Source organism: Tiliqua scincoides, chromosome 10, assembly GCF_035046505.1.
Source record: "Tiliqua scincoides isolate rTilSci1 chromosome 10, rTilSci1.hap2, whole genome shotgun sequence".
In the NCBI taxonomy this organism is placed as follows: domain Eukaryota; kingdom Metazoa; phylum Chordata; class Lepidosauria; order Squamata; family Scincidae; genus Tiliqua; species Tiliqua scincoides.
In genome coordinates, this window is record NC_089830.1 from 1,421,454 (window position 1) to 1,448,434 (window position 26,981).

Sequence of the window (26,981 nt, forward strand, 5' to 3'; positions counted from 1 at the left end):
AGCTTGTCAGCTGCTTCAAGGTCGCACGGTGCCGGTGACCTCGAACTGGCGACCTTCAGATGTTATCTTCAGGCAAATGGAGGCTCAACCCTCTAGACCAGACCTCCTGCCCCTGCCCCTGATTCTGTCTCTGTGTCGATATGGATCTGTTCCTAGCTCTGGCATGAGGGAAGCCACAGAGCCATGGACACTGACTGCGTCTGCCTCGGCTATAACCAATTCCTGCTTGAGAAAAGATCAGTGGCAGGTGGAGGCTGGCAAGACAAAAGCCCACCCGGTTAATACCTCAACTCAGGCCTGTTCTCACTTGTGCCTGCCCCCAGTTTCATGTCTAATTCACTAGCGTAGTTGTGAGGGCGGGTACCTGGGGCGGGGTGTCACATCCGTATCATTGCATTAACCCCCACACCTGCACTGTACCTTCCTCTGTGCACGCACATCCCTGACCCTGGAAATGACTTGATTTGGAGCTGTATGGGGACAAGGGCAGGTGGGCCAGCCGATTTCACAGCATTTGCTGGCCACCTAGTAAGTCCTGTCACCAACCCCAGCGGAGATGGCGGGAAACTGCCACATCATCTTGTGCCTCTGCTTTTTTCCCCTTATTAAATTTTGTGTTTTTCTGCCTGTTTAGGGGCCTCCCGGAAGCCCCGGCCAGCCAGGCCCAGCTGGACTTGCTGGAATGGTGAGTAGGGCTACTGCTCATGTTGGTTCTCTGTCACTTGCTGCAAGGTAAATGCTCGCATTTAGAACCCAACACGTTCTGCCAATCAGCAGCGAAAGGAGAAGAATCAGCCCTTGCCTTGAATCAACCATCAAGTCTCATATATTAAAAATAAAATAGACATTGAAATGAATGGGGACTCACCTGAAATTGGCTCACGACCCACCTAGCGGGTCCCGATCCACAGTTTGAGAAAGAGCGAGTTAGAGATGTTGCCAGCCTTCAACAGTTGAGCTCAGAGTACTGAACTTACCTGCTTGAATGTTTCCAAAGAGAATCAAGGTGTACCCAAACGTGTGTGCGAAAGTGTGAACCTCTGCAAGCAGATTGACCCCTCCACTAAAGCTCTCCCCCCCCCCCCCACTGAAACCTTTGTGCGCAGACTGTGCTTGCCAAGTTCCGACTTGGGTGGGCACGTTCAACAAATTGAGCTGAAGAATCACAAAGGCTTCAACTTAGCAAACATTTGCAAAGGTTCAGCTCAGTTTCAAGTCGAACGCTGGGACTGTTGTGCATCCCTCTTTCCAGCCCCTCCCCAGCTTATCTCCCGCCACTAGCAGTGGGGTTATATCTGACTCCTAATCCTTTGATTCCCTAGGGACTGAAAGGCGAGCGGGGGACTCAAGGAGAAAGAGGCATCAGCGGAATTCCTGGTCAACCAGGCCCACCGGGTCATCCGGGCCCGCCGGTAAGTGTGGTGTGCCTCAGAATCTCGTTCTAGAGCAACAGTGCGGCCATAATAATTTTGTAGAAGGGCCTGTGTGGTGGTACCCAGATTACAGGGTTGGCTTTGGACTGGGAGATGCAGGAAACATGAGAGCCCAGTGGGTAGGGCTGTCTCTCCACCTAATTTATGCAGGGTAAATGGGAGGAACATGAGCTCATTGCAAAGCTTCGTTTCTGGGATGGATGTTACAAGTGATGACATTTCTTTCTTTCCTGACTCCCAGGGTGAGCCAGGCTCGGATGGACAAGCAGGAAAAGAGGTAGAGCAATCTGTTTTTGTGCTGCCTTCTTCTTGAACTAGTCCCTTTTTTTGTCCTGAGATGTGCCCTAAAAGGTCTGCATGATTCCCCCTCCCTTTGATTCTCCATCTCCTGAGGGCTGCTGAGGGCAATTTAGCTGGAGATGTCTGTGGAACAATGCCGGGAGTAATGACATTTGGCCCCTCCCCAAGTTTACCCAGGGTGAGCAATTTCCTCTTTCTCCAGGACATGTCCTCTTTTTTAGCCGTGTCCTGGAAAATAAATTAAATGTCCTCCTTTTCCCTGTGAGCGGGCCCCTGAAGGCAGTGCAGGGCCTTCTTGCAATTGATAAATTATATGTACAAATTATATATAATATAGTTTTAAATTTAAGAATAAGTAATATAGTGTTTAAATTAACCACATGAAATCAATATACCAGTGTTTTGGGCTTCTATTTTGTCATGCCCTGCATTTTTCTTGGATGGCCTACATTTTAGGGTGCCTGTCTTCTTTTGCGGTTATGACATCTGGTCACCCAGGGTTTACCAGATTGCCCCCCACAGGAGAGACTTGATATAAAGGACTGTCCCTTCCATGCAATTACATATGAAGGGGGTGGCCCTGGGTTGCAGGCTGCAAGGGGGTGTCCAAGAGGTTGCCCCAAGATGATTTGGCTAGCGCTGGCTGCAGCTGCCCACCAAAGAAACATGTTTGTTGGTATGATTAGACAGACAGACAGAAACAAAGAAACAAAGAAAGAAAGAAACTGCTGTGGAATCTGCAGCCTGGGGGACAGAATCACATTCTTCAGAAACCCGAATGGTTGTTGCATAGAAGAGGGCTGTGATTTGTTCTCTACAGCCACGGACAGCAGGACTTAAGGGCCCAATCCTATCCAACTTTCCAATGCTGGTGCAGCCGCAATGCAGCCCCAAGGAAAGGGAACAAACATTCCCTTACCTTGGGGATGCCTCCATGACTGCCTGCTTAATGCAGGATGCCGTGCATATACTGTTGTCACGGCTGCACCAGTGCTGGAAAATTGGATAGGATTTGGCCTAAATCTTATTGACCTGAGTTCCAGGACAGTCAATTTTGGATTAACACAAAACTTGTTAATACTAAGTGCAGTTCAGCGATGGAACAACTTATCGGGTGTTTCAACAGCACCGATGTTTACTATGGCATTGAAGAATGACAGGCAATCACAGCCAACAAAGCAGGACAACCACTAGTCACCACTTCCCCTTGCTTCTTCTAGGGTCCGTCTGGAAAACAAGGCGCTCCGGGACCATCTGGACAGAAGGTAAGGCGGACGTGGCTCAGCTTCCAATATCAGCCTCCCACCCAGCATCAAGGGTGCCTCATTAACTTGTCCCCGTGTTCATTTCTTTTAGGGTGAACCTGGAGCCATAGGGGAGAGAGGGCACCCCGGAGAGAAAGGCAGGGCTGGGATGCCAGGGGGCCCGGGGAAGAGCGGCTCAATGGGCCCCATTGGACCGCGTGGCCCTGCTGGAGAGAGAGGACAACCAGGCGCCCCCGGTCCTTCGGGGAGTCCTGGGAACCCAGGACTGCCTGGGTCGATGGTAAGAATGAAGAAGGTACAGTGGATACTAGAGGGGTACAGTGGAAAAGGGGGAGGAAGGTAAGATTTCCAGGCAAGTTACAACAGCTTGATATGGTCAGTAGTTTAACTATTGGGCCACTGAGATTCACACAGACCAAGCATCAGCACAATGCAGAAATAGATACCAACAGTCATGTTCTGGTCTGTGTGTACGTAAATATGGGAATCTAGAGGAGGAAAGACCTTCATATAGCTTGTAAGCAAAGTTCACAGGGCCTGCCCAAGACCTCTCAGCCATGCCCCACCTCCTGCCTTGCCCTGCCAAATGCCTCTCCTCCTTTCCTGGCGGCACAGTAGATACTACCTCCGCTGCTACTCTCGCATTCCCTGGACCAGCCATTTTCAACCACTGTGCTGTGGCTCAACTGGTGTGTTGCAAATGGTCTGCAGGTGTGCTGCGGGAGTATGGGGGAGGGTCATTTATTAGTAGGGCCATTGGGGGATGTGAGCCCTCCCCCAACAGCATGGTGTGCCTTGACAATTGCCAAAAAAACGAATGGTGTGCCTTGACAATTTTAGTACCTTGTCAGCGTGCCAAGAAAGGTTGAAAATCACTACTCTAGACTCTAAAAGGAAGAGGGGAATGGAGCAGAAGGTGTGTGGAGGAGAGCAGAGGAAGGGCTCCAACCACTCCTCCTCTTCTGCCCTGTTCCCCAGTTCCATTTTGAACTGAGAGTGTGAGATGAGACAGAGCAGTGGAGCCAAGAGGACGGAGACAGGTGTCTCCCACCAATTTACTGCCTTAGGGAGCCGTCTCACTGCCCAATCCTTTGCATGTCTACTCAGAAGTAAGTCCCCTTGAAGCCAATGGGGCTTACTTCCAGGGAAGTGTGGATAGGATTGGGCTGTCAGTCTGCCTAACCGACGATCTAGTTCCTGAATGTTAGTTTCATTGATGCATGGACAGATGTCTTCCTCTCAACCTGGCACACACATCAGGATTCTTGAGGGGTTAAAATACTGCTCTGAGCCCTTTGGATTCAAAGGCAAGATGCAAATACAACTGGGGGTGGGAATCAGAAGTACAAAATTGCTGTGGGGGGTGCGGAAGAGGGTCCCTGCGACAGAGGGAGATGAGGCTCTAGGCTGGCCCAAGTCCTCTGGAAAAGTTTAAGCATAAGGTGCAGGCAGAAATTCTCCTGGCATAGCAGGGTGTGGCTAACTTCTGCTTTCTCTCCACTTTGTTAGGCAGATGCAATCAATTATGACGAGATCCGGAGGTTCATCAGACAAGAGCTGAACAAAATGTTTGATGGTTGGTAACGGTGTGGGGAATTGGGGGGGGGGACTGGCCTGCGAATCCGAATAGTGCAAGTGAATTAGCAACTTGACAGTCAGAAAGTGAGAAGCTGAAGGAGCCAGAGGGGGAACCTATCCTGGTGAAGTCTCCTGACCATGTTTCAAAGGGATTCCTTATGACAGGTCACTGTACTTTACCCCAAGGTGTCTTTTGGCTCCACTGCTTTCCATAGAGCAGGCCATGGATGCTTCTTCCTTCTGGGGAGGGAGGTGGGTGATCTGTCCAGGATGCAAGATGTGGCAGCTGCTTCAAGCAGTGCTTTCGGGGCACCATGGACAGCAGCAAGCAGACATGTCAGGCCCAGCTGGGGTGAAACCCAAGAGGAAAGTCTGCCCGGGTCCAGGATCTGATGAAGACCTCTTGGAGCCTGAGATGACACGCCAAATGCTGAACCTCCCCTTTACCTTGGCAGTGTGCTGGCAACCATCTCTCCCATGCCTCCTTCTGCTCACCGGACTTGGAAAGAGTGGAGGATAGAAGAGTGGAGGCTAGAAGAGCAGTGGCCTAGACTGTCCTTTTAATATTTCCTCTTTCCCTCTGTTCCCTCTTCTTTCCAATATTCAGAGAGTGGGAGGAGCAGCAGCGGTGGAGGTGGATAGATGGGTGGAGCCACACAGCACCCCACAATTCCTCAGTCTGGGGTCTCAGTCAGTGTCATGTTCTAGTGTAGCTCCCAGTTCAAAAGGCATGTGCAGGAGAAGGCCCTGCCACACTCCCCTTCCTCTCCTCCTCCTCCCCACTTACTGGATTTGGAAAGGAAGAAGGGAATGGAACAAAAGAAGCACTAGTGGGCTAGAGAAGAACATCAGAGCAGGGTGCCTGGTTAGAGGGGGCAGCATTTGACGCGCCATCTCCGGTGCCAAGACGTCCTGGGCCAGTCCTGTTTGGGTACAGACCCACAATTGATTCACGGATCCAAAGCCACTCAAATGGACTCCTAGGCTGTGCCTTTAAAAGGCTGAAGTTCTGAACAGTGCATGTTCTAGAACAGAAGCCTGTGCCGTTGTTCTCCTAGCTGTGAGCAAGCAACTAAATCCATTTCTAGCTAGCAACTAAATACAAGGCCACTGTTAGAGGACAGATGCCTTTCCCACTTCCACCAGGAAAGCGTGTCTGCCCAGGTAGCCAGCGGCCATCATTACAACAGCAAAGCCAACACCATGGTCTCTTTGTCTCCCCCTGCAGAGCGGATGGCGTATTACACCTCCCGGCTACAGTTCCCTGTAGAAGTGGCTGCCCAGCCAGGAAGACCAGGACCCCCTGGTAAAGATGGAGCAACTGGGCGGCCTGGGCCTCCTGGCTCCCCAGGAATGCCAGGACAGATTGGGAGAGAAGGGAGGCAAGGAGTTCCAGGAATGAGAGGTGAGTGCTTGCCTTTGTGCTCCTGGAAGAAGCAAGCTCAGTGGGTCTCTTACCCCCAGGTGGCAAACAGTTGAGTTTTGCCCATTACACTGGCAGCCCAAGGATTTGGGTTTTCACCTACCTGTAGATAGCACTGCAGTCCTGGGGGATTTGGGGGGTCTGGGGAGCGCTCCACATCATCCTGGGGATCACGTTGCTGCCTTCCCCCCACCCCTTAAAGGGGCAAGGGCAAGTGCTTCCCTGGCTGGTGGGTTATGACCCGCCAAGTTTGGGAACCACTGTTGTAGGCATCGGTCATATTTTAGTTACCATTCTGTTTCTCTCGGTCCAGGTGAGCCCGGTCCCAAGGGTGAAAAAGGAGACAAAGGGATTGGAATTATGGGAGAAATTGGACCCCCAGGCCCTGCAGGTAATGGTCCCTTCTCTCTATGCACATTTACAAACATTCCTTTGAAATGGTTTTGGTGTATGGCTTTTCTGTGTATTTCTGGACCAGAGTTAGGGCCCAATCATCCACCAGGGCAGTGCCGGGGACCCAAATACTTTCCCGGCAACAGCAATTTCACTGATGCCAATCTGAGCGGAACCTACACAGTAGACCTGAGTAGGCGCTACACAGGGTAAGGGAGCTGATGTTCCCTTACCCTAAGAAGACCTCAGACTGCTTCTCCTGGTCCGCAGGGTACAGCAGTGGCCATTTTGGTGCCCTTGTGCCACAGGGCAGGCAAGCAGCGCAGGACTGGGCTGCCCACTCTCCATGACTGAGACATGCAGCAGACATTTGCTTCTTATCAAAGATCCTGATTGTGATTTCAGAATGGTAAAGGTAGCAGGAGCTCTGCTGCCCATAAGGGTCCATACAGATGTAATGCAGTCAATTAAATTAATATTTAGTCACAGAGATAACTGAAATGCATGCAGAGATGCTTAGGAATGCAATAATCCTGGCAAGGCAACCACTGTCATGTCTCTTTTGACCCATAAGAACATAAGAACAGCCCCACTGGATCAGGCCACAGGCCCATCTAGTCCAGCTTCCTGTATCTCACAGGTACATCTTTGTTCTGCAGCACGTGGCATAAAACAGGGATGTCAAACTCATTTCATACAGAGGGCCGAAATTAGCATTCATGATGCCCGCTGAGGGCTGGAAGTGACATAATTAAGCAGGAAGTGACGTCATTAAGCAAATGATGCACTTTGTTCTCACCTAGAAAGTCATTAGCTGCAAATGACAGAAGTGGAAAATGTGCAAATTTTGTTCCTATTTTTCAAGATATGAGAGAGTGCAATTGTCAAGCTGGGAGAGCCCAATTGTAACAGGGGGGTGGATAGTTTCCAGGGGCCGCATTTGACCTGTGGGTCTTACCCTTGGGGTAAAACATGCAGCAATAATCATTGTGCATCCTCCTCTCTCTCTTTTTTCTTATGGTAAAATACACCTCCTTAACCTATTAAGGCCCCAGTATAGAACTAGCTGTAAATCTTCCAGGGTTGTTTTTGTTTGTTTCTTTGTTTGTTTGTTTGTTTGTTTGTTTGTTTGTTTTTAGTTTTTGTTTTGTTTTGTGGAACACTTGTCAGGGAATCTCAGCTAAGAGACTTTTGTATTGGCAACCTTCAGTCTCGAAAGACTATGGTATCGCGCTCTGAAAGGTAGTTCTGGCACAGCGTCTAGTGTGGCTGAAAAGGCCAATCCGGGAGTGACAATCCCTTCCACACCGGGAGCAAGTGCAGTCTGTCCCTGGTCTGTCTCCCTGGCTATGGGCCTTCCTTCTTTGCCTCTTAGCCTCAGACTGTTGGCAAAGTGTCTCTTCAAACTGGGAAAGGCCATGCTGCACAGCCTGCCTCCAAGCGGGCCGCTCAGAGGCCAGGGTTTCCCACTTGTTGAGGTCCATCCCTAAGGCCTTCAGATCCCTCTTGCAGATGTCCTTGTATCGCAGCTGTGGTCTACCTGTAGGGCGCTTTCCTTGCACGAGTTCTCCATAGAGGAGATCCTTTGGGATCCGGCCATCATCCATTCTCACGACATGACCAAGCCAACGCAGGCGTCTCTGTTTCAGCAGTGAATACATGCTAGGGATTCCAGCTCGTTCCAGGACTGTGTTGTTTGGAACTTTGTCCTGCCAGGTGATGCCGAGGATGCGTCGGAGGCAGCGCATGTGGAAAGCGCTCAATTTCCTCTCCTGTTGTGAGCGAAGAGTCCATGACTCGCTGCAGTACAGAAGTGTACTCAGGACGCAAGCTTTGTGTCCTTTGTGTCCTTTGTGTCCTTTGTGTACCTTTGTGTCCTTTGTGACTTTGTGTACCTTGGCTCAACGATCTCCGACAAGAGACTTATGCCACCAGAAAAAAAATTCCAGGTGTTTCATATACCTGAAATTCCATATACCTGAAAAAAGTGTTGCATTTCTGCAGCTTGGGAACTTGACTTGCATTTTAGCTATCAGAGAATATTGCTTTGACTTACTTTTGAACTTTGCAGTTGCACAAAAGATGGTTCACAGCACACTCCTATCTATACCTGGCTAGATCCCATTGGTCAGAAACCCAAAACAGTTAACTTTGTACCCCTGGTGTTCAAAGTGGTGTGACCTTAAAAATCCAGGGGAAAAAAATTCAGAGAACAAGATCCATCTCTTTGCTGTCCACAGTATAAAAATCAGATCAATAAAATGATTCTAAGTACCTTTTCACACTCAGATATACCTGTAGAGTTTCTGCAGCCAGAGGTCAAGGTGAATAGTGAATGTTTCTGGAGGTGATGTGGCTTCACGGGCTGACATGGTCTGAAGGCCTGACTCTGTTCTCTTGCTCCACATGTGTATTTTTAGACATGTATAACAACACTGTTTAGTTAGAAAGTTGGAATTTGACATTGTGAATGATCCTGGCACCAAGGTTTATACCTCTCAGGAAAGCGAGGAGCATTTAAACATAGAGTATGTTTAGCTAATCTCCCATAGAGCTAGTCTCCAATGCTCTATCCTCACCAGAGGCTGAGAATTCCTACATGCCAGGAAATGGGGGGTCCAAAAGAACACACACAAGCCCTGTGGGATTTTGAACCTGGTAAAATGTGCTTCCTCTCCTTGTTACTTCTCTGCAGGACTCCAAGGACCACCCGGGTACGGCAAAATTGGTCTTCCAGGGCCTGTAGGCCAGCAGGGCATCCCTGGTGTCCCAGGACCTCCTGGACTGACTGGACCTCCTGGCAAGGCCGGTCACTGCAACCCTTCAGATTGCTTTGGCATGATGCCCCTCGAGCAGCCCATGTACCAACCCAAAAACATGAAAGGGCCTCTCGGCTGAAGAACCACACAGATCGCCGTTTTCCACAAAAGACTCTCAGCCCAATCCTATCCACACTTTCCTGGGAGTAAGCCCCGCTGACACAAAAGGGACTTACTTCTGAGTAGACATGCCTAGGATTGGGCTCTCAATTGGGAATAGCCAAAGAGCTGGTCTTCGCGACTGGCCGTGAATGATTGTTTTTGCATTGCTGTTAATATTTTGACTATATATATGTGTGTTTGTGGTTTTTTTTTTCTCCAGTGGGGTTCAACCTCTCAAGATGGCATTTTTTTAAAAAGTAAACAAAAACTTGTGTGTGTGTGTTTGTGTGTGTGTGTGTGTGTGTGTGTGTGTGTGTGTGTGAGTGAGAGAGAGAGAGAGAGAGAGAGAGAGAGAGATTTTATAAAGGGAATGCAACTGGTACTGTCACCTGTGGTCAAAATACATTTCAATCTGTTTCCATCCTTCCTATAGCTGTGCAAAAGTCTAATCTGGTTCCATGACTCTCCCGACTGTTAGGAGTTAGTGACTCTTGCTCCAGCACTATGGGCATAGACCACCAGGGAGTTCCAGATATTGCACAAGTGTTGGCAGTGCTTTTGCACAGCTCCTGTCGTTTGTGTGTTTGGGACTTACAAGGGATAACTTCCTTGTGAACTGTGCCCATTGACATTTCTACTGGCTGAAGCTGGAAATCAGGGGAAACAGGGCTTGTGAACACCTCCCACGCCAAATGCCGCCACCTCGTTTGCCCGATGGCATGCCAGCCACCCCTCTGCTGCTTCTGTTTCTCCTTGTCCTACTCTTCAAAAAAGAAGAGGAGATAGAACAGAAGAGGGAGCATGGAGGAAAAGAGTGTGAGGGGCTAGAGCAGCCATTTTCATTCACTGCGCTGTGGCACATTGGTGAGCCGTGAGATTTTCACAGGTGTGCCACAGGAATTTGGAGGAAGAGTCCTTTATTAGGAAGGCCAATAGGAGCCCCACTGGCAGCATGGTGTGCCTTGTCAATTGTCAAAAACCTGATGGTGTGCCTTGACAATTTTAGTGCCTTCTCAGTGTGCCGTGAGATGAAAAAGATTGAAAATGGCTGGGCTAGAGTGTCTGACACTCTAGCACACTATCTCTTCTGCTCCCTCCCCTCTTCCTTTTCAGTTCAAGGTGTGGGAGAAGGGAGAGAGATAGAGATGAGCAGGCACAAACAGACACCCCCAGGCAATCTGCAGCCAGAACGGGCCATTTTCGATGGGGATAGATTTGAAGGAAAGTGTTCTAAAATGAAACTTAAAATATCATTTTCAAGCTTTCAGCAACTATATTCCTCCCCATTCAGGATGCCCTCCTCAACACATAACATTGTTAATTGACAGTTTGTAATAGTAGTTGCAAAGATGTTTAGAAGTTTTGAAGAATTGGGAGGGGGGGAATGCCTTAGAGATTCTGTCTTCCGCAGCTAAAAAAAATGTGATGCTATCAAAAGAAGGAGAAAATCAATTTTATGTAGGTTTTGGGGGGGGGGAATCATCTCATATATTGTGATGTAATTACATTTTTCTTTCAGTTGTTCCACATTCTATTTCCTTCCGTTTCTGATGTTTAAAATGTGACATGTGAAATATGGGGTGAAGGAGGAATGAACCTTCTATTTTATTGGAATCAGTGACCTTTGTTGAATGTTGTTGGAATGTCAGTTGTTCGTTTTCATCAAATATATTTTTCATTCCAAAAAAAAAGAAGCCCTTTCCAACCTCCTTCTGGGCGCTAGCTCTTCTGAGCCTTAGAAATGGGGGCTCTTTGAGGAGTCATCCAAAATATTCAGGGTGGAGGGGGAAGGAGACCTCTCATGTGCTCCAACTTTCTTTGCCATTCAAAACTCTCCCTTGTGAAAGAATTGGCATGCTCAGGTCCTCTTTCCTAGAAGGATATTCATATAGACCTCAAATGACCTTCCTCTGGAAATTGAAACTGGCTGGGTTGCAAGAGATTCCCAATGGACTCTCAAGACTCCAGCCCTGTCAGCCCTGACTGGTTGCACCAGGCTCTGTGCTATGACCCAACATGGGTCCAGCAGTGAGCTCCCCCATCCAGCTTCTCTCTCTGTCTTTGGCTTCCCTTTACTCTCACCCACCCCTGTCCCCAGCTAACCAGGTGGGTGGGTAACATCTCCCCTTCCAAGGTCCTCCTGTAAGGAGGAAAACTATTTGGAGGAGCACAGTCTCTGCCATCTCCTGGGGAGACCTCCCCGTCACAGACTGCAGTTGGCCAGAAAGGAGGGGGGCAGAGCTCATGCCAATCCTCACTCCTCCCCCTTCCCACCAGCTAATCAATGGACCCCCCATTTCTGCAGGAGGCCCTGGGTGCATGCACATGGGCAGAAGTTGTCTATACAAAAATATAGTCATTGACCCTCTATTTTCATTATAGAGTCTGGCTTGCTGTAGTTGCTCTACAGCTGAACCAGGGCCAGGTCCATTCCAGGGAAAACTCTGTGTTCCCACAGTGCCCCCCATGTGGTATCTCCCCTGCCTGAAGCTCCCCAGGTTAATGGGACCTGGAGCTCCCTCAGTGATCTGTTTGTGTTTTGGACCTCGCAGAGGGAAGATAAAGGCCTGTCCCCCGCCTAGGCAACTTTCCCCAGTGGTTAGCCATCCTAATTATTTAAATAAACTCTGCCTTGTTTCCTAAGCAGTATTTGGCTCGCTTTCATTTCGACAGCCGATTGACTCCAACACCCTGTTTGGGGCCACCGGATCACAGAACACATTAAGACCATTCTGTGAGCAACGCCCCTTTAACAAACGGACACTGCAGCATGGACCGACAACCACTCTTGTGTTCGACAGCCTTGCTCCTTTCATTCGGGAAACAAGGGTTGTGATTAGAAGTAATGGCTGCAATTATGAAATCTTGGCTCCGATAGTGAAAACACAGCCACAAAGTCAGTGTGCTTTGGCTTGACATCTCTTTATCACGGCAAGGGAAGGCATTTTTCACTCCCCTTCCCTGAATGAGCTAAAATGCAGCAAGCAAATTAAACACTTCTTGTCTAAACTGCAGTCTCTTTTCTCTTTAATTAAAAAGAGAGAGAGACACACACACACATTTGCCAGCCGTAGCTGAATGGGAAATACTCTGCTAACATGAAACTGAGCTGACTTCTTCCCTAAACGAAGCTCATGCCTTCTGCATTTGCTTCACAGCTTGACTACTGCAATCACACGTTGCATGGTACTCCCCGAGATGGTCTGGGACCCAAATCCTCCAGAATCTACACTTGTTTTTGCCTTTCTACCTTCCGGACAAAACTCAGGACAGTGTTAGTTTGAACAGAATCTATAAAAAAAACTACTTTGCCCCAGTATGGTCCATTGCAGGTGGCAGCCTCATATATTGGCAAGGGCCAATTTCTCTCTCCCTCAACACCAGAACCAGGGGGCATCCCCTAAAACTGAGGGTCAGGAGAGTTAGAACAGACAAAATAAAATATTTCTTTACCCAACAGGTAATTAATCCGTTCTTCTCCGAACATCTTGCCACAGGATGTGATGGCATCTGGCCTGGATGCCTTTAAAGGGGGATTAGACAGATTTCTGGAGGAAAAGTCCAGCACAGGTTACAAGCCATCCTGATTTTAGAAGTAGACTACTTCAGAATGCCAGGTGTGGGGGAATGGCAACAGGATGCAGGTCTCTTGTTATCTTTTGTGCTACCTGAGGGCCCAATCCTATCCAATTTTCCAGTGCCAATGGGGCATGCATTGCATCTTGTGGTGGGGCAGCAGTCACAAAGGCCTCCTTAAGGTATGGGAGCATTTGTTCCCTTACCTTGGGGCTGCATTGAGGCCGCACCTGTGCTGAAAAAATTTGACAGGATTGGGCTCTGAGGCATCTGGTGGGCTACTGTGAGATGCAGGAAGCTGGACTAGATGCGACTTTGGCCCGATACAGCAGGGCTCTTCTTAGGGACTTGTAACCCATGAAAGAAAAGTACATTTTGGCCTCTCTCCAAAAACTTGAGGCATCTGGCCAGGGCTGGCCCAAAACACACTTGGAGGCAGTAGCTCATCTGCCCACCCCCTTGTCTAGAATGGGATGGAGCATTAGATCCAACGACTGGGGGGGATGGGACAGGTAGGATGGCCAAAGAGAGGGAAGCAGCCATGCATACATCCCACAACTACCAATTTCACCTCTGCCTGCCCTGCGTCTGGCACTATAATGACAACTGAAGCCACAGAGGCTTCACAGGCTCTATATTCTTGCTGAAACATGCTGTGAAGTTAATGTTATAAAATTAAATTAAAAGGCCTTTCAGAAACAAAACGGGATCAGGCCGACCTTGCTGGGCAAAGCAACCCAAAGCCCTTTCCACCACCAAACAACATCTGTACAAGTCATGAACAAGTGGGAAGAAACAGGCTCATTTGGGGAGGGGCTGGCTGTGGAGGCTTCTGTGCTGTGAGCACTTATGCGTTGTGTGGATGCATTAAGTCTAGTGGAGCTGTGGGTTTCATGCCATCCCTAGCAGCAGCCAAATTACCCCCCCCCCCCCAATTCTGTTGCATCTAAGCCAAGATCAGTTCTACACCGTGCCTACACTTGGACAGCAGAGAGACCCCCACCCTCTGCAGCCCTTTTATACTCATAGACAGGACTGCATTCGTGCGCCTGACCATTACACAGAAAGAACAGTCAGGGACCCACGGTCTATTCATTAGCTGCAATTTGCTGTGGCTCTGGAGCACCAAGAAGAATGACAAAAGCCGACATCACAGAATTGACTCTAACATGCATCAGAAAAACCCTCTTGCTTCAGTGGGTATCTGCCTACTCCAAACACCGTTTCCAAGAGTGAAGCACAGATGCCTCCAGAAAGCCCAGGAGTGAGCGGCAGAAAGGCAAAACCACCCCCATTGTTTGTCCTCCAGTAATGCCATTTCCTCATGCAACTCGCAGTCACATAGTAGAGGGTGAGTAGGGCCAAAGGAGGACGGGACTGCACTTTTCATGTTTGTGGGGGAACAATTGGTGGGTGCAGCTTCTCTTGCCCAAAGCTCTCTGGCACAAGAAGCAGCACCTACCAAGCTTCCCTCTCCTCTATAGGGACAAGGCAATCCGCCACTGCTTGGCTGTCAAGCACATACTTGGTGATGCAGAAGGCTCCAGGATCAGCCTCCAGAGCAGATCACTGAGAGAAATGGACCAAGAATAAGGCAGAATCCTCCGTCTCCACAATGCCTCTGTCCTCCCAGTTTCCCCCCTGGGGAGAGATGCACAGAAAATCATCTGGGCCAGAGAGAGAGAGGCAGAATGGGTGGCTCAGTGCTCACCTGGACCATCCCAGAGAGACAAGGAAGGACTCAGGTCCTACAACCCCACCCAAAGGTCTAGTTTCCCTCACCCCAAGCTAACCTGAGGCTGAACCATTAACATCCACTCTGGACTGCATCTTCATTGCTGTTTGGAAACTGATTGCCAGAAGTGCAGAATTTGGCCTGAACAGTGGGAGAGACCAGAAGGCACTTCTGCCAACGGTCCACTCTGGAAAGTCAAAGAACATCAGCAGAACCTCCAGCCTCCTTCACAATGACTGTGGGCCGGCTCAGAATCTCGGCTTCATGGCAACCAGGTGAAATCAACCGGTCCTGGAATCCAGAACAGCAACTGCTGCTGTTTGATTCAATACACACAAAAACCCTCTGAGAGCCCAATGTGTTGCCAACTATTTTCCTGGTCTGGCTCCTGTGCCTTTGAACAGCAGTCCGACGTGAAGAAATTGAACTAAGTGAAGATTTTCCCATCATTTTATCTGCAATCTAGGAAATGTTTCACCTGCTAAATATCAAAGTTGTTGTAAAAAGCACAGGAGCTGGGCCAGGAAAAAAAGCTGGCCATCAGATGAAGTCATGAATTGACCTTAATATGAGTGTCTTTTATCTGAACAGTCTAAGTGATGAGGGAATCCAAGGCTGTAATCCTATCCGCACTTATCTGGGAGTAAGCACCATTGGCTTTAATTGGGACTTAGACCTGAGTTGACATGCACAGGATTGGACTCCAAGGCATCAAAATGCTCCAAAATTTTGAGAAGTTCAAGCAAACGAGATCCCCCACCCCCCTCCCTCCCAAAATGGGCTTGCACCTGGGCATCTAATACTCCGGTTCATCGCTGCTGCCTTAATTCACAACTGGACAAATGCAGAATTTGTCCTGAGCAGCAGGTAAGAGCCCACATTCCAGTCCAGAACACTTCAGCTGCTGCTGTGTTCCATTCTTCCTTTCTGAATCCAAGGAGAAGAAGCAGTAGAGACAGGTAGAAGCAGGTGACAAAGAACCTTCTGCCAACTTGCAGCCTTAGGCAACCATCTCAGTTGGCCTCATGGTTGAACCAGGCCTGCAGCATTACAGACATGGGTTTGCTAGATGCTTGTTATTCACTGGGATAAAACGCTTGGTTTGTGGAACCTTCAGACAATCCATCAGGGATATGAAAGTGTGAAATATAAAATGCTGCAAATGGGAAGGCTCAGAGCAAACCATGCTTTGCTTAAGACTGGCAAGGAGGCCTCAGGGGTCATATCCTTGTTGGGCTGTTACCAGTTCTATAAAGCAGTCACAAATCTTTCTCTGTGTCTTAGCCCTGCATTACCAGGCTGAATTAATACCTCCTTTAAAAGACTGGAAATAAATAGCATCGTCACTTAAGAGCATTTTGACATCCTGGGAATGCAAGCTAGAAGCATCCATCAGTGCAAGCGAACACAACACACCTGAAGAAAGCTGGGGAAATAACCTTTCAGAGCAATTTGACTTGGAAAAATATTTCTCTTGACAAATCCGGTACCGTTTCAGGCCTTGAGCAAAGCGTGTCCAGTGAGACAGCACGAGAGAAATTGTACTGGGCCACAAATCCATGCGGCTGGCCCCAGCTTCCCATTCGTTAGGCAGAGCTTTTCCTAGCCCAGAAAATCATAGGAAAATGTCACCTGTTGAATTTCTTTCGGTCTCCCCACAGTGCAGTGCGCAAGCTGGCTCTGTCCCAAGCCATTCAGAGCTCCGACCGTCTACTTTGCTAGCATTTTAAACCGGACCCAAAACGGATAACCAATTCAGCTGATATAAGGTCAGCGTGATGCGCTCTGGCCATGCTCACCAACCTGGCAATTACCTGGCAGTCACATTTCATACTAATTGCAGTCTCTGAATTGCCTATAAAAGGAACCCTATTTGGAGGCTGTGGCAAGAAAGAGACCCGGGGGCCAAGCCTATCCAGCTTTCCAATACTGGTGCAGCTGCAAAGCAGCCCCAAGGTAAAGGAGCACGTTCCCATGCCTTGAGGAGGCCTCAGTGACTGCCCCTCCACCACGGGATGCAGCGCATGCCCCATTGGTACAACTGCACCGGCACTGGAAAACTGGATAGGATTGGGCCCACAGTCTCATGCCATTGCCACCCCCTTGCTCCAACGCCTCCGTAGCACCAGCCCCCTCCTGCTCACCTTCCCCCCCAGTTACCCCCTCTCTCATCCAAAATGTTCCATCTCCCAATGCCCAATTTTGGGCACTTTTGGGGCACACCTCCCCTTCTCCAGAAACAGCGGCTGCAGCCTGCAAAGGAGCGACAGAGCACCCTGATCCCTTTGAGCAATTAGCAAATGTATTGCTGCACACCCTGCAGTTCCTCTCGCCCAGAGGCCTTCCCTTCCCCCAAAGTGCGGCTTGACTTATAGCCCAGTCCTATCCGCACTTTCCTGGGGGTAAGCCCCATTGACTCTAATGGGACTTACTTCTGAGTAGACACGCATAGGATTGCCCTGCCTGTGTGCAAGCCTATCCTGCACTGGAACAGGCAAACCAAGAGGCTTGGTGCTGCAAGGCAGGTGTACACACACTTGTATACATACACATACGTACGTTTGTATAAACAAACATGCATATATACATATTATACACATACATACACACACACACATAAGTACATGTATGTGTGTATGTACGTGTACACACATATGTATGTATGTGTGTGTACACAAATATATGTGTACATGTGTGTATATGTGTGTGTTACATGCACATGTGTGTGTGCATGTGTATGTACATGCATGGAGGTGTATGTACATGCATGCATGTACATGTGTATGCATGTATGTGCATGCAAGTGTATGTATATGTGCGTGTATGTATACGCACATGTATCTATGTATGTGTGTGTACATGTATATATACGCATACTGTTGTGTGTGTGGCGCTCCTGCTTCCACCTGGGAGGCGGGGGTATCCTAGCAACGGGGAGCGCCGCCGGGGGCGGAGTCGAGGCAAGGCAGGTGGGCGGGGCGGGGGAGAGCCACGCCCCTTCCGCTCGCCACGCCCGGGGAAGGGAGGAGGGGCTCCTGCGCTGGGCCGAAGTCCGCGCGGCCGCCCGCGAGCCTCTCGCCCAATCGGGGGCGGTGGGCGTGGCCGCGCCGGCGGAAGCGGCTCTGCGCTGCGGAGGCTCCATGGCGGCCGCGTACCCGCACGGGCAGGTGAGCGAGGGTCTGCGCCGCCGTGGGGGCCGGCGGGAGCGTTCTGAGCGAGCAGGGCGTGGCTCCCGTTGCCTGGGCGACGGGGCCCCCTGGCTGGGGGCAGCAGGCAGCCCTGGTGACCTCACCTCTAGGCTGGGGCCCCCCAGCACGGTTCCAGCAGTGGCCTGCCTTGCAGGGCTGTTTTTCCTTGGGGGAGGCACTTTTACCTTCAGCTGGCACCAGGAAGCCCTCTGAATGGGGGGGGGCATTGGCATGCCATGGTCCCTCAGCATGTGCGCAGCAGTGGCCTGCCTTGCAGGGCTGTTGTGCAGGGGGGTCTGGAGGAGGCGTTTTTGCCTGCAGCATCTTGACCTTATAAGTCTAGCTGGCACCAGGAAGTCCCCTGAGCAGGGAGGGGCCCCACCAGCATGGGCACAGCAGTGGCCTACCTTGCAGGGCTGTTGTACAGGGGAGTCTGCAGGAGGCATTCTCCCCCCCACATGGCTGCAGCAGTACATCAGGAAGTCTCCTGAATGGGGAGGTACCCATTGTCATGCCCTGGTTCCCCCCCCCCCCCACATAGCCACAGCAGTGCGGTCATCTGTCACTGGGCTCTTCATCTTCATTTCAGCCCCCCCCCCCCGCAAGTGCAATTGCAATTTCGTTCCTTGGTAGTGAAACTGGCCTACCTCGCAGGGTGATTTTGCAGGGAGGCTGAAGGAGGCATTTTTGCCTTTAGCATAATGGTTTTATATGTCTGGCTGGCACCAGGAAGTCCCCTGAACATGGAGCGGCCCCATTGGCGTGCCATGGTTCTTCCCACCCCCCACATGGACACAGCAGTGGTCTATCTTGCGGGGCTGTTTTGCAGGGGAGTTTGGAGGAGGCATTTTTGCCTTAAGCATCGTGGCTGTATAAGTCTAGCTTGCACCAGCAAGTCCCCTGAATGGGGCCCATTGGCGTGCTGTGGTTCTCCTCCCCCCCTGCATGGCTGCAGCAGTGTTGCTACCAGATGCAAGTAAGGCAAAGTTTGCCTCCACGCTTATCATTCCCCTTGTAAGGCACATCAAAGAAGCAAGTGGCAGGTGAGAATGTTGGGTGCTTGTAGCCCTTCTGCACTTTCTTTTCCGCTCAGGCTGTGTCTGTTTTTTTTCAGCTTCTGGCACTAGGTGCTGGAGAGCCGTTTTTCCTCCTTCCAGCACACTCGGGTTGCGTTCTTTCTTTTGCACATTCTAGCTTGCTCACCATGCTAGCAATTTGAATTGTGAGCTCGGAGCTAGAAAAGATGGCCGTCTCCATGCATGTATTCCTACTGGCACCTCCATACATCGTGGCCTCCATGCATTTGACTTCAATAATTCCTCAAGATTGGACACCATATTTTTTTTAATGAGCCATGCTGGAGGCCTGCTAGAAACGTCACTTCCTCCTATTCCTTATTTGAAAAACGCTCTCTTTCTCCCACTCTATGACTCCTACACATCAGTGGAATCCAACTATCCATGCCCTGTGTTGGCTTGTGCCTTCTCTTCCTGCTCTTGAAGGTTTCCTGCTCCTGACAGAGATTTCCCTTTTCCTACAGGGTTATCCTGGTTCCGCAGGACAAGCACCAGGAGCGCCACAAGGCAGCTACCCTGGAGACCAGTATGGTGGTGGTGGACTGCCTCCAGGGGCCCCCTATGGCGCATCAGCACCCGGCGGGCCCTATGGACCACCATCCAGTGGAGGCGCTTACGGCCACCCTTCCTCTGGGCCTCCCGGTGGGGTGTACGGCGGAGGCCCTGCCCCCGGAGGGCCTTATGGACAACCCTCTGCTAATCCGTATGGTGCCCCTCAGCCTGGACCCTATGGAGCAGGAGGTCCTGGAGGTGAGTGCTAAAGAACGAGTTCCTGGATGAGGAAGAGCATACGCTTTCAGTTGAACTCGTACCATACGATTGTGGTGATAGCTCATAATTGGGCAGTCATGGAGGAGCTGGAGGGGAATTTGATTTGTTTCCTGGCAAAAGTGTGGTGCTTGCCATTCAGGCAATCCATAGGGGTACCTTGCTGGTTGGTTTGGGGTTGCTTATTCAGAGGCCTTCTTCTGGTAGGACTTTTCTGGTGATTTTGCCAGCAGCAGTGGTCTCTAGGAAAATTCATCCCAAACCCTAAATCCAAAAATTGCTTTCAGCCAGAACTCAGATTTCAGAGTTGAACTCCTTGACTTTTTCCCCCCATTTGATTTCCATAAACTACTTGAAATCCATCTCTGGAAGCGCTGGGGCTTGTCCGTCTCTAAGATTCACTGTATTACCCATCAACTGCATCCGGACTGAGTCATCCATCTTTGGCATCTGTCATTTAAAGGGTCTCTGGCTGTGCATCTGGAGTACCGGATGCCCGCTTTTGCCCTGCAGAGTCTGAGAAGCAGTCGCTAATTGAATTATTCATCTCTGTTTAGACTGGAGTTTCACAAATGTGTCCCAGTTGTGTTATTTAAGGTTCTATGGTGGGAACTGAATGATACCAGCCCTGCCACCCCAATGGTGGAAATAAAATTTTATGGCCATGCATCTGTCTCCCCTAACTGGGCGGCACTCGGCATCCTGCCAAACAGACACAACTTACACATGTTTGCCCTCAACTTTACAAACTATCTGAAGAGCTCATTTGTTTCCCCCTTGTTTTTACAAGGCTTCATATCATGGCTTCTGGCTGTGCTTGAGCTGCCTTTGATAGGATTAATAACCTGACCATTAAAAAGCCCTGTAAAAAAGAAGGGCTGACTCAGCAAGTGGCTCTGTCCGCTCCTTTTTGTTCCAGAGCTGCTGAGTCAGACGTTGACCAACAGTGACAATGGCCTGATCAACGATCGCACATCTCTCTTGCCATGTATCTTGTCCTTTCTCCAGCAGCAAACATCCCCCCTGGTGTAGACCCAGAAGCCTTCTCTTGGTTCCAGAGTGTGGATACGGATCACAGCGGCCGCATCTCAGTCAAAGAGCTCCGGCAAGCCCTTGTGAATTCCAACTGGTCTGCCTTCAGTGACGAGACTTGCTTGATGATGATGAGTGAGTGGCAGATTTGGTCTGATGTGCTAACGGATGTTTGGGGGCCTTACAATCATTTTAAAATTCTCTGAGTATTTTGCACTTGACTGTAGATAACAGAGCACAAAACAGCTTGTGCTGTGAATTTGCTTAAATATGCTTAACATGACTTGAGCCAACCTCAAATACACATTAGTGTGGATGTTTTTGTGTCCTTTGCAGCAGGTCCACTTACTGTTAATGCACCAGAGGGGAAAGCCAAGGGTTGACATGCAAATGTGCCCTTAATGCACACACAATGTGTGTCTTTGTGAGAGCTGTTCACAGGTGGGATTGAGATCAAGGAATGGAGTCATAGGACAAGGTTTTAAAAGACCCTCTCCCAGTGCTGCTTCCTTCATCAAAGCCACAGCCCCACATGGCTGAAATTTCTCTGATTAAAAGGGAGATTGTGATGGTGGATCTCCAGAGTGGTGGCTGTCAGTCTTCAGCTCCAATCTCCTGTCACACCAGCCTGCAGCCTCAAAAGTGATCAAGAGTCTTATGGTACTTTAAAAACACCCAGGTTTTTCATGGACCAGAGTCGCATTTCATCTGATTACTGAAGTGCTCCCCTCCGTCGGCAGGTCTGTACGCACATGAAGGGGTAGAGGAAACGGGGGAAAAAACTGCAGATGGGGTCTTGGGGCCATGAAGTGGCCTATGGGCTATGTCAGAATGCCAGATGCAAGGGAGGGCACCAGGATGCAGGTCTCTTGTTATCTGGTGTGCTCCCTGGGGCATTTGGTGGGCCCTGTGATATGCAGGAAGCTGGACTAGATGGGCCTATGGCCTGATCCAGTGGGGCTGTTCTTATGTTCTTAAGTGCAACAGTGATGGTTGTACTTCAAGCTTACATATATATCAAGGAAGTGGCAATGAACAATTGGCAGTGGCAAAACAAAGTTAGCTGCCATCCCTGAAAGTTCCTTCTGCCATAGATGGCCTAACCCACTTATGGTAGAAGGAACATTCAGGGATGACAGCCAACTTAAGGTGACCCAGGATGCTTTTGTTGTTCAGCTCCCATCTGTAATACATGCTTTGCAGGGCTGTTGTCGGAATTCCTGAGCTACACAAAGTATTTGGTTTTCTTGAAATGAGCCATATAAATGCAGAGGATTATGCTGCCAAAAATTGTTCTGGTGCTTTGGAAGTTAGACCTATTCTTGGATACATTTGGGGCACTAGTTCTAAAAATGGCACCAGTTTGGCCATATCGGCTTAAGTTTTGAAGATACGGCTTGTCTGCCTTAGATGCTCATGTGCAGATGACCAGTTGAATCAGCATATAAAGTGGCTAAGCAGTATCTTCCAAATGATAGGGTGTAACTGGTGCCATTTTTTGAATTGGCGCTCCAAATATATCCAAGAACAGGTTTAACTTTCAAAGCATCAAAAGGTGTGTTGGCCTGTATTATAACTGTGTAATTGCACTCAAAGCTTGTGCCATCGCATTCTTTAAAAATTTCATCTACCATCAAGAAAAATAGGGATTTTTTTCCCCATTCCTTGGTTTTCTATAGGTAGTTGCACACCAGCCACACACACGTTTTAAGGGAGGAGTAAATGCATAAGAGATTTAAAAAATAATAATCTTAATTAACCACCCCGCCTGCCCCCATTTAAAAGGCTTGCTTCAGCAGCCAAAATTCTTGTGTTGTCTGTAGCGAGGGGAGAGGGTTTCTCCAGTTGTGGCCCAGCAACAAGTACACCTTGTATTCATTGTCGCTGGCAGACTGTAGCCAGCAAGTGGCACACAAAAGAATTGCACACTGGGCAGGGAGAAGACAAGGAATCATTTTGAAGGTGGAGTGGCAGAGGCATTGTGGCTCACAGGATATGAACAAGATTTTTTGGGCCCTCTGTGGTCTCTACAAACCGGTTGTGCAGGTTTCTGAAACGCTACACAACCTGCAAAATGTTCTCATCAGAAAGCTTTTGATGTCTCAATTCTCCGCCTCCTGCCTTAGTCCTTCCTCGTACGGCTATTGCCAAAGAGCTAGAGTGGCGTGGCTGCAAAGAGGTTGCACTAGGGCAGCGATTCCCAAACTCGGGGTCTGAGACTCACCAGTGGATCATAAGCCAATTTTTGTGGTTTGCAACACTGACAGGGCAGATTAGGGTATGTGCATCAAGGGTTTAACAGGTTGCTACTGGGGATGGGGAGTACTGCTGCCCAGTCACCATGGTAGCCACATCTCTTGGCATTTATACATCAGGCTGCAGCCTCTATGGCTTCTAAAAGGATCCCACTGCACTAAGGATCAAAACTTCTCTGGTTCAGATCTCGCCCTCTGCCAGGAACTTGCCGAGGTGTCTTCCTTAAACCACTGCTCTGCCTCCATCTTCCCCATCTGGCTATGGAGTTAATGATGCTTGTTAACCTTACAGGGCTGTATATAGTTCATGCAAAGTGCTTTGGGTACTAAACGGCAGGCATTTGTTGAGCGCCCTCTTCTTCTTCATCTCCTTCAACAGACATGTTTGATAAAACCAAGTCCGGGCAGATGGATCTCTATGGATTCTCGGCCCTGTGGCGCTTCATCCAGCAGTGGCGGAACCTCTTCCAGCAGTACGACCGGGACCGGTCCGGAAGCATAAATTGTAACGAGCTGCACCAAGGTGAGGGGGAAAGGGGCATCAGGCTGTGGAGCCAGGCTGTAACTTTGGATCCACCTGGGTTATATCTGTCACTCAGAGAGCTCTGTTGAGCAGGTTCCATTTCAGGCCAGTCCAAGGCCATTGTGTGTCAGTCACCATTTCAGCCATAGATTGGTGAGCACCCTCAGCTGGAGCCAGCAGGTTCAAAAGGTTCTGTCTCAGCTAACCAGCTTTCCACAGTTAAGCTGACGTGGTCCAAATCCTCAGTTTGCTGTTGAGGGGGTTGAACCCATCCCATAATGCTTTGTTTTCGCAGTAGCTGCCTCTGCACAGCACTTTTCCATGAAGGCAGTCAGGGCAGTTCACCATTTAAAATAATAGTTTGCAGTTTCAGAAGGCATATTGTAAAAGGGTCAGAAGCCAAAGGAATATGGCCAGTTAGATGCAGTAGCCTTTGCAGCACCATACAGCCTGGCTGGGAAGGAATCTTGCTGCCTCTCTCTGAGGCAGCCAGGTGAGATGAGTACAATCCTGCTGAACTGGCTCATCGAGAAGCCCCTGCTTCAAGCCCCAAAGCCATATGGGCTGGTCTTGTGATTGTTGGGCCAAGTGTCTGGCTGGCTGGCTGGCTGGTGAGCAAATGTCAGGAGAGACGGCCAGACCTTCGCTTCTAAACTGCGCCTGGCTATTGTGTGTAAACAGAATAGCAGCAGAAGAGGGAGCGGGTTCCCCGTAATGCGGGTCTGGGGGTTCAGTGGGATTGGCAGGTAGTCCTTGGAGAGGAAGAGGCATTCTCTCCAAAGAGGGGGAGGAGCCCACAGCTCCTATCGAAGAAGAATCTGAAAAACCACAGCTGTGGGTGCCAGGAAGATTCTGCCAGGTAGAAAAAATTGCTGTGTGGCTCTTGAGGCCAGCCCTAGACCGTCTGGTGCATGCGGCAGCCCCCAAATGCCATGCGCCCGTGTCTACTACTGGTGGTGGTACTCATTCTCCCTGGCTTGCAGAAGGAAGGGGGGAGTGGAGTAGAAGAGGAAGTGTGGAGAAGTAGGAGAGTGTCTCCAAAGTTTCCAGAGGCCTAAGAGCATCTCTGATCTCTGATGCTCTTTAGCTCAACGTCCTCCTAGCTTCAGCCTGCGGGCCAGATCTGGGGTGCCTGATGATTGCATCCAGCTGCAGTGTGGTGGTACTGAGGCCTTGGCATTGTGGTGTGATGCAACCTGTTTTTGCACCGTGAATTTGCAGAGCTTCATGCCAGGGAGATCATTTCACCGGGAAATCGGGCACAGAGCCTCCTGGGGTGATCGGCAGCGGAATCGTCTCCCTGGCAAGAGACTCTGCAAATTCACAGTATGAAAATGGTGTGCTTTGCACTGGAACAGCAAAGCTTTGGCACCACTATGCTGTGCTTGGCCGTGGTCGTCAGGCACACCACAGGCCGCAGTTTGAAGACCGCTGTTTTAGCCCACCACCCTCTTTTCCTGTTTGCTGCTTCCACTCCGTTCCTTGTCTTCTTCTAGTACAGGTAGTGAAAGGAGCCCCCAGTGAGGCATCCCCCGCCATGCCCCGTGGCTGGGCCAGGCCTGGGCCACTTTTTATGCAGAGGAGTTGTCTGCAAAGCACACAGAGTCAGAGCATTTGGGCAATAAGTGATCTGCGACATCACTGTGCGACTCTCCCTTTGTCGCCTTTTCTCCAGCCCTCTCCCAAATGGGATACAACCTGAGCCCCCAGTTTGCCCAGCTGCTGCTGTCGCGCTACTCCCAGAAGGGCACCAACCCGGGGATCCAGCTGGACCGCTTCATCCAGATCTGTACGCTGCTCCAGACCATGACCGAAGCCTTCCGGGAGAAGGACAGCGGCATGTCCGGCAGCGCCCGGATCAACTACGAAGACTTCCTCATGATGTCAGCCACCCGTATTCTGTGATCTCAGTCGACCGTTCTGCAAGGGACTGCTGGCGTTTTCAGTCAAGACCCAGGAGGAGGAGCCCCTGTAGAATCGTGGTCAGCCTCTTCCCCTGGAGAGCCCTGCAAGAGTGTGCTGTTCTCCATTGATTGCATAACACCAGATGCTTAAGCCATCCTTCAGAGGGGTGATTGGGTTGTGCGCAGCAGCCATGAAGCACCTGCCCCTTGTCACTGCGAGAGGGCCTGTCATATGTCTAAAGCCAAACTGCAGGTGTTGGGGAGAGGGTCTCCTTCAGTGGCCATATCAACCCTCTTTCCGAGACATGTTTTTCCCCTGCTGCTTACTAAGAATGATCTTCAGCCTAGGTTTACACTCCAGTTCCAGAAATGGTGGTCCAGGAATCTCAAATAATGCCTCTTGCCCCTCCATGCTCCTCCTGAGATCTGCTTCTGAGTAATCTTGAATTGTCAAAGCAGAGAACCAGCCAAGAGCAGGGAGAGAGGGAATTGGCTTCCAGTGTTTCTCTGCCGCCTGCAACTGGGATCCCTCCATTCCTTGCCATCCCCTTCCTGTGCAGCAGCCCTCTTTGCCAGTAAGTGACTGTGGGTCAAATCTTCATGCGTTTCTCTTGGGGGCCCTTTCACCCCAAAACGTTAGTGGTCCTCAGATCAGTGCATCTGCCCAGGTGTTCCTCTTGCAGTCCAAAAGCTCACTGACCAATGACCAACCTGCCTGGCTCCTGCACTTTTCAATTGCCAATCATTTGCTTCTGTGAATCTGAAAGAACAAATGAAAGAAAAATCATTTGTTTTTGTTGGGGCCAAAAATCATGACTAATGGATGTTTCGGGAAGAGATTTGCATATAGATTAAAAACGAAAACCTTTGCAATAAAGGATCCTTGACACTGAGGAAAATATTTTTTGCTCTCTTGTTTTTCCTTCCACCTGACACCATTGTGGGATCTCTCCAACCTGGTTCGTATTTAGGATGTGTTTCCTTGCTGTTTGACTCCAAAAGGAAACTGCCCTCTGTCCTCTCCAGTGGTGGGTTCCAGTCGTAGGGGCGAGTGTTGATCTCCAGGGTCGTGTGCGGATTCACACTTTGGGTGAGGGCTGAGGAAATGAGGTTCACCCCTCCACTCCACCCTAAAGTTCACCTGGGCCAGTTGCTGCCTCTCTCACAAGGTTGTTGGGGGGATAAGATGGGGAGATGGGACAGATGGACCCTTGTGTGTTCTCCTGAGCTCCTCAAGGGAGGTGCAGAAAAAGAATAACTCATTTAGGCCCAAATCCTAACCAACTTTCCAGCACTGGCATAGCGGTGCCAGTGGGGCATGTGCTGCATCCTACATTTGGGTGGCAGTCACGGAGCCCTCCTCAGAGTAAGGGAATGTTTGTTCCCTTGCCTTGGAGCTGCATTGCCCTTATGCCAGTGGTGGAAAGTGGGTTAGGATTGCGCCCTTAGAGAATAAAATGATACGGCCTAGTATCAACCGCTGTCAGTGCCTTTGGAGAAAGTAGACACATAATTGAGACCGAGAGAGAATTGGTAGAGAAAGCTAGCCCAGTATCTTCCTAGTTGGCAAGAACTGTATCCTATTTGCAAATTCCACGTGCAACTGTATAC

The 26,981-nt window shown here is 49.8% G+C and overlaps 2 protein-coding genes across 3 annotated transcripts in view; both read left to right on the top strand.

The window, feature by feature from the left end:
* Window positions 1-9,603, top strand: part of COL16A1 (collagen type XVI alpha 1 chain) — a 29,663-nt gene extending 20,060 nt beyond the window's left edge. Inside the window, exons 15-23 of the mRNA XM_066638715.1 lie at window positions 635-685; window positions 1,323-1,412; window positions 1,675-1,710; window positions 2,954-2,998; window positions 3,090-3,278; window positions 4,508-4,574; window positions 5,805-5,981; window positions 6,313-6,390; window positions 9,088-9,603. Of these exons, the coding sequence (XP_066494812.1) occupies window positions 635-685; window positions 1,323-1,412; window positions 1,675-1,710; window positions 2,954-2,998; window positions 3,090-3,278; window positions 4,508-4,574; window positions 5,805-5,981; window positions 6,313-6,390; window positions 9,088-9,290 (936 nt within the window). The 3' untranslated portion in view covers window positions 9,291-9,603. The remainder of the gene's footprint in view (window positions 1-634; window positions 686-1,322; window positions 1,413-1,674; window positions 1,711-2,953; window positions 2,999-3,089; window positions 3,279-4,507; window positions 4,575-5,804; window positions 5,982-6,312; window positions 6,391-9,087) is intronic.
* Window positions 9,604-17,680: 8,077 nt separating this feature from the next.
* Window positions 17,681-26,269, top strand: PEF1 (penta-EF-hand domain containing 1). Of its 2 annotated transcripts, none has more exons than XM_066638842.1 (5): window positions 17,681-17,791; window positions 19,353-19,638; window positions 20,665-20,823; window positions 23,323-23,466; window positions 25,142-26,269. In XM_066638842.1, the coding sequence occupies exons 1-5, from the start codon at window positions 17,765-17,767 to the stop codon at window positions 25,369-25,371; spliced, it is 846 nt and encodes a 281-aa protein (XP_066494939.1). In that variant the 5' UTR covers window positions 17,681-17,764; the 3' UTR covers window positions 25,372-26,269. The 2 variants fall into 2 exon arrangements, with proteins under 2 accessions (XP_066494939.1, XP_066494940.1); XM_066638843.1 differs by having other exon boundaries at window positions 17,687-17,791; window positions 20,668-20,823.
* The last annotated feature ends 712 nt before the right edge of the window (window positions 26,270-26,981 follow it).

Coding starts and splice junctions, on each gene's coding strand:
- PEF1 (XM_066638842.1), top strand. CDS start 17,765: ATGGCGGCCGCGTACCCGCACGGGCAG. Junction 17,792..19,352: donor CCGCGTACCCGCACGGGCAG/GTGAGCGAGGGT, acceptor CTTTTCCTACAG/GGTTATCCTGGTTCCGCAGG. Junction 20,824..23,322: donor GACTTGCTTGATGATGATGA/GTGAGTGGCAGA, acceptor CTCCTTCAACAG/ACATGTTTGATAAAACCAAG.